The sequence below is a fragment of the Poecilia reticulata genome, linkage group LG19 (genome assembly GCF_000633615.1).
Source record: "Poecilia reticulata strain Guanapo linkage group LG19, Guppy_female_1.0+MT, whole genome shotgun sequence".
NCBI lineage: Eukaryota > Metazoa > Chordata > Actinopteri > Cyprinodontiformes > Poeciliidae > Poecilia > Poecilia reticulata.
The window spans coordinates 5442329-5449021 of NC_024349.1; the positions used below are offsets into that span (position 1 = coordinate 5442329).

A 6693-nucleotide genomic window follows, 5' to 3' on the forward strand; every position below is an offset into this window, starting at 1 on the left:
TGGTAAAGAAGGAAATTGAAGCTTTCCTGGATTGTGTAGCACTTTAAACTCAGGGCTGCTCATTTTTAGAAAATCTTACGATTACGATAACATTGGTATCGTAATATTATGATAATAACTTTGCCTGTCACAATAATCAATAAATCACTTAATCGCATGATGAAATTCAAACAAACTCAATAATTTTCATTGGCATAATTTATCGTTTTTATCTTTTTTTTCTCTTTCTACCAAAACCTGGAGGATAAAAGTTTTCAGTTTGGTCTCAACTTTTTTTGAAGGATAATTTTGTTTACAAATTATATTTGTTGTTTTGTTCATTTATTTTGGACATTTAAAACGTTTTCAATTTCCAGTTCATTAGAATTTAAAATGTACCGATCTTTGAGAATACATTCTTGTGTTTTTGCCATTACCATTATATTAGTTAAAAATGGTCTCAAATGGTCTCCTCTCCTTGGGCTGCCACCTTATCGTGGGGTTTGAGTGTCCCAATGATCCTAGGAGCTATGCTGTCTGGGGCTTTATGCCCCTGGTAGGGTCACCCAAGGCAGACAGGTCCTAGGTGAGGAACCAGACAAAGCGCAGTCCGAAGACCCCTATGATGAATACAAACTTTGGACTTCGTTTTCCCTCGCCCGGACGCGGGTCACCGGGGCCCCACTCTGGAGCCAGGCCTGGAGGTGGGGCACGATGGCGAGCGCCTGGTGGCCGGGCTTTTACCCACAGAGCCTGGCCGGGCTCAGCCCGAAGAGGAGACGTGGGTCCCCCTTCCGATGGGCTCACCACCTGTCCGAGGGGCCAAAGGGGTCGGGTGCATTGTGCTATGGGCGGCAGCCAAGGGAGGGGACCCTGGTGGTCTGATCCTCGGCTGCAGAAGCTGGCTCTTGGCGTCACCTCTCTGGTGGGGAAGGAGCCGGAGCTAGTGTGCAAGGCTGAGAGGTTCCGGCTAGAAATAGTCGGCCTCACCTCGACGCATGGCTCTGGTTCTGGAACCAGTCTCCTTGAGAGGGGCTGGACGTACTTCCACTCTGCCACTCTGGAGTTGCCCACGGTGAGAGGCGCCGGGCTGGAGTGGGCATACTTGTTGCCCCCCATTTGGGCGCCTGTACGTTGGGGTTCACCCCAGTGAATGAGAGGGTAGCCTCCCTCCGCCTACGGGTGCGGGGACGGGTTCTGACTGTTGTTTGTGCTTACGGGCCAAATGGCAGTTCAGATTACCCACCCTTCTTGGAGTCCTTAGAGGGGGTACTCAACTCGGGACATTGTGGGCCGGTGGGCGGAATACTTTGAAGACCTCCTCAATCCCACCAACATGCCTTCTGTTGAGGAAGCTGAGCATGGGGACTCTGGGTTGGGCTCTCCAATCTCTGGGGACGAGGTCGCCGAGGTGGTCAAAAAGCTCCTCTGTGGCAGGGCCCCGGGGGTGGATGAGATCCGCCCGGAGTTCCTTAAGGCTCTGGATGTTGCGGGGTTGTGTTGGCTTACGCAACTCTGCAATATCGCATGGACATCGGGGGCAGTTCCCCTGGACTGGCAAACTGGGGTGGTGGTCCCCCTGGTTAAAAAGGGGGACCGCAGGGTGTGCTCCAATTACAGGGGGATCACACTCTTAAGCCTCCCTGGTAAGTTCTATTCAGGGGTCCTGGAGAGGAGAGTCCGTCGGATAGTCGAACCTCGGATTCAGGAAGAGCAGTGTGGTTTTCGTCCTGGTCGTGGAACACTGGACCAGCTCTACACCCTCAGCAGGGTCCTGGAGGGTGCATGGGAGTTCACCCAACCAGTCTACATGTGTTTTGTGGACTTGGAGAAGGCGTTCGACCGTGTCCCTTGGGGGGCCCTGTGGGGGATACTCCGGGAGTATGGGGTACCGGGCCCTTTGATATGGGCTGTCAGGTCCCTGTATGACCGGTGTCAGAGTCTGGTCCGCATTGCTGGCAGTAAGTCGGGCTCGTTTCCGGTGAGAGTTGGACTCCGCCAAGGCTGCCCTTTGTCACCGATTCTGTTCATTACTTTTATGGACAGAATTTCTAGGCGCAGCCGAGGTGTTGAGGGGATCCGTTTTGGTGGCCTTRGGATCGCATCTCTGCTTTTTGCGGATGATGTGGTCCTGTTGGCTTCATCGGAACGTGATCTGCAGCTCTCACTGGAGCGGTTCGCAGCCGAGTGTGAAGCGGCCGGGATGAGGCTCAGTGCCTCCAAATCCGAGGCCATGGTCTTGAGCCGGAAAAGGGTAGAGTGCCTTCTCCGGGTCAGGGGGGTCGTCCTGCCTCAAGTGGAGGAGTTTAAGTATCTGGGGATCTTGTTCACAAATGAGGGAAGAAGGGAGCGGGAGATCGACAGGCGGATTGGGGCAGCGTCTACTGTGAAGCGGGCGCTTCATGGTGAAGAGAGAGCTGAGCCAAAAAGCGAAGCTCTGGATTTACCGGTCGATCTACGTTCCCACCCTCATCTATGGTCATGAGCTTTGGGTCATGACCGAAAGAACGAGATCACGGGTACAAGTGGCCGAAATGGGTTTCCTCCGCAGGGTGGTTGGGCTCTCCCTTAAGAGATAGGGTGAGAAGCTTGGTCATCCGGGAGATGACCAAGCTTCATCCTCCACGTCGAGAGGAGCCAGTTGAGGCTCGGGCATCTGGTCAGGATGCCTCCTGGACGCCTCCCTGGTGAGGTGTTCCGGGCACGTCCCACTGGGAGGAGGTCTCGGGGAAGACCCAGGACACGCTGGAGGGATTACGTCTCTCGGCTGGCCTGGCAACGCCTTGGGATTCCCCCGGAGGAGCTGGAAGAGGTGGCTGGGGAGAGGGAAGTCTGGGCCTCCCTTCTGAAGCTGCTGCCCCCGCGACCTGACCCCGGATAAGCGGAAGAAAATGGATGGATGGATGGTCTCAAAACAACAATATGATCGTTCATCATTTGGTCCGGCCCCCTGAACAATACCAGAGAGCATTCAGATTTTTTTTCATATATTGTATTTTCCGGTTTATATGTGGATTTTTCTTCAACCACCAGGGGGCTCTTTAGCGGGAAGTGTGTCCTAGAAACTGTGGGTGTTTTGTTTTGCATGGCGCATTGCTGCCATCTGTTGGACTTTTAGGGAACTGCTTGACTTATGTTATTTAATCAGTGCGGCTGTTTGCTAGCGGTAGAGCAGATGAACACACGTGTTTGTTATGAACGCCGCACTCCAGGTTTCCCTCAATGGAATATATACTAGTCAGTCCCAGTGACCATTTCACTAACGGTTTTTGCCCATGTGCTTTCTGGGTAAAAATCAATCGAGAAACGTAGTAATAAACCAGAAATACAGTTTCAACACAAATAAGCTATTTTTAGCTCTTAAAAAAGATAATCAAGCATTTCTAGAGTTGATTACATATTTTTCTGTTACCAAATGATATAAAATCAGTCATTTCCTGATTTAACAATCACTTACTAAATTAAAGACACTAATCCTTTCATTATCATCGTCTTTTCATTTCATTAAGTGTTCCTTATCGCCTGGAGGATAAAACCAGGTAGTTGATATTTTGTTCAAATATCAAACTTCTTTATTTTTAAAATATAAATAAATGTAGTTTAAAGAATAAAATTTTGCCAAATTACACACATCGAGTTGGTTTCTGCACCGCCAGCTCTCGATGTTTGTGCAGCAGCAACAATATTGCTTCTTTTGTTAAATACGTTTTATATTCCTCTTATAGCGTCATTTCTAATTTCAGTACCAACTCACTAAATATCTGTCTTTGACATTACAGTCGCACCATATACTAGGTAAAAATTTACAGAATATATTGGTACATTATTTAAATGTACCAATAAAGTTAAATTTTAAAAACTAACCAGTTACACAAACAGTAAAACTGAATTAAACTATTATATTTTACGGGATACCAGCAGTTGTAATTGTATTTCAGAATGACATGGAGACGATTATGTACGCTTTGGTTACTCAAAATATAATTAAGAACTGCCTTTTACTGTAAATTACAATAGTTACTATATTCTTGTTTATGTTAATATAAAGAAAAAAATGTTACCTAATGTTTAAGTTTCAGATGGATATATAATGCATTGCATTATGTGCAATACAAGCAAACAAATGATCAATTTCTTACATATGTTACCAAATTGTGTTTTTAATTGATGATTTGATTTGTAAAGCGTCTTCATGCTTTGGAAACCGAACATGCCACCTTTCACAGCCTGTTTTTGTAAATAAATCATGCAGGTAATTGCATTTATGCATATCGGACCACACTGAACTTAACGTTGAGGCGTCTATCGTGACAGGATGTGGTGCTCTACTGCCACCTGTGGGACTGATGTGGATACACACCCATATTTTCTTTACTTACTTAACGAGCAAAAATCCTTACAATTGTTTTTCTCCCAGAAAGTAATATTCACAACAAAAGCAGATGATTCATTTCATAGAATTTTATTATTAACAACAAAAGCAGAACCTGACAGATTTTTTTTTTACATGTTGCATTTACTTCTTTGCTGTCTCTTCTTCCTTTGACAAGCTCTTTAGGAACTCTTCCTTCTTTGCCTGGAGACGCTCCTCTCTGCGTTTGCGGGCCTCCTTCGTCTTCGTGCGGCGCGCCTCAGCCTGGTCGCTGCACGGGGGAACGAGAGAAATTAATTTCAGCAACAAAACGTCAGGTCGTTGTCTCGAAAGAAAAACAAAACGACGAGAAAACTTACGCCAGAAGCTTCTTGCGAGCCTTATCAGCCTTCAGCTTGTGGATGTGCTCCATTAGGATACGCTTGTTCTTGAACACGTTACCTTTCGCCCTCAGATAGAGACTGTGGTACCTGATGTATAGACAGGTACTCATAGTAAAAGGAAGTGAAACACGAGTTTATTCACCACATTAACGGAGATTCCCACATACATGTGCCTGTCAATTTTCTTTGACTCCCTGTAGCGGCGAAGAAGACGGCGCAGGATTCTCATACGTCTCATCCATGTCAGCTTTTCTGGCATACGAGCGTTGGCTGTACCCTTTCGCTTACCTGGGAGGGAAGCATAATGAAATGTAAAGCTCATTCAGAGCTGCACGCACACAGTGACAGTTAAATCTTAAATTGATCTAAAACCGAGCATTTACAGTCATATCACTGCCACAAACTTCAAAAGAACTGCACATATTTCCTTCCCATTCCATTATTTTCCATGTTGGCCAAAAAGTTTAATTCTTGTCACAACTACACAACTAAGAGTGTCACGATAAATTCTGCTTTACGATAAATTGTTCCACACGTTACTAAAATAAACGATAATATTGTTGTTTTGAGACCATTTTTAAGTGATGTAATAGTAATGGCAAAAACACAAGAACGCATTCTAAAGATCAGTAAACTTTAAGTTTTAATGAGCATTTAACACTGGAACTGGAAGACATTTTAAATATCCAGAATAAACAAAACAAATAAAATGAATTTTTACGACTCTAAACAAAATTGTTCTTAAAAAAAAAAGGTTAGTTGAGGCCAAACTAATCTAGTTTTTAGTAGAAAGAAAGAAATAAGCGATAAATCATGCTAATAGAAATCATAGAGTTTGTTTTAATTTTTCACCTGTTTAATTGATTTATTGATTATTGTGCCAGGCCTTTACACAGACCCACACCTTTAAGATTCTATTTTGTCAAAAATAAATAAAAATTTGAATCTTGTATAAATTTCCTACCACTTTGCATTCATGTCCTGTTTTGTTTTGGCATAAAATCCCCCCAAATAATACATTCAGGTTTGAGTTGAAACATGGCCATATGTCTATAATACTACTTTTGCAAGTCACAGTAAAAAAAAAAAAAAGGGATCTAGTTTTGAGTTGAAAGAGAAAGAAAAGAAATAAGCGATAAATCATGCTAATCATTTATCGCATGATTTACTTTGACCATGTAAAAGTGGCTGAAAGTGAATTTGAAGTACAGAGAGTAATAACTCACCGTAGCCCATGTGACGTCCCTTGCGGCGTGCCAGAGTATTCTTGCGGCAGCGTGCTCGGGAGTGAACGGTGACTGGCTTCCTGATGATCAAGCCATCCTTCACCAGTTTTCGGATTTGCTGCCCTGCAACACAAACGCAGAGCAATAAGACAAGCGCAGCATATCACGGACAACACCACACGCTTCACACTGTACTGAACTCACGAGAGTTTGCATTGGCGATCTCATTGGTTTCATTGGGATCCAGCCACACCTTCTTCTTGCCACAGCGCAAGACGCTGGAGGCCAGGCGCTTCTGGAGCCTGAGCATGCTTTATGTACAAAAATAACCACAAATATTAGGTGGACAAATAAGATTCAGATGCGTGTCACACTCAAAATACTCTCATATTCAGACCACTAAATGCTTTTACGTTTATATGAATTAGAAGAACAGAAATTGGTTAATGGACATGCTGATGCATCGATAGGTACATAGATCAGTAGGGAACTTGACAAGATAACTACTCTTCCATCCATCCATTTTCTTGCACMCTTGTCCCTCAGTGGGGTCAGGAGGTGCTGGTGCCTCTCCAGCTAACATGCTGGGTGAGAGGCGGGGTCACCCTGGACAGGTCGCCAGTCTGTCACAGGGCAACACAGAGACACACAGGACAAACAACCATGCACACACAGACAGACACACACACACACACACACACACACACACACACACACACACACACACACACAC

The 6693-nt window shown here is 45.0% G+C and overlaps 1 protein-coding gene across 1 annotated transcript in view; it reads right to left on the reverse strand.

Annotated features, from left to right (window-relative positions):
• Positions 1–4425: 4425 nt before the first annotated feature.
• Positions 4426–6693, reverse strand: part of LOC103481251 (60S ribosomal protein L19) — a 3218-nt gene continuing 950 nt past the window's right edge. The window contains exons 2-6 of the mRNA XM_008436622.2: positions 6165–6271; positions 5961–6083; positions 4902–5022; positions 4711–4821; positions 4426–4622 (exon numbers count right to left, since the gene is read on the reverse strand). Of these exons, the coding sequence (XP_008434844.1) occupies positions 4496–4622; positions 4711–4821; positions 4902–5022; positions 5961–6083; positions 6165–6271 (589 nt within the window). The 3' untranslated portion in view covers positions 4426–4495. The remainder of the gene's footprint in view (positions 4623–4710; positions 4822–4901; positions 5023–5960; positions 6084–6164; positions 6272–6693) is intronic.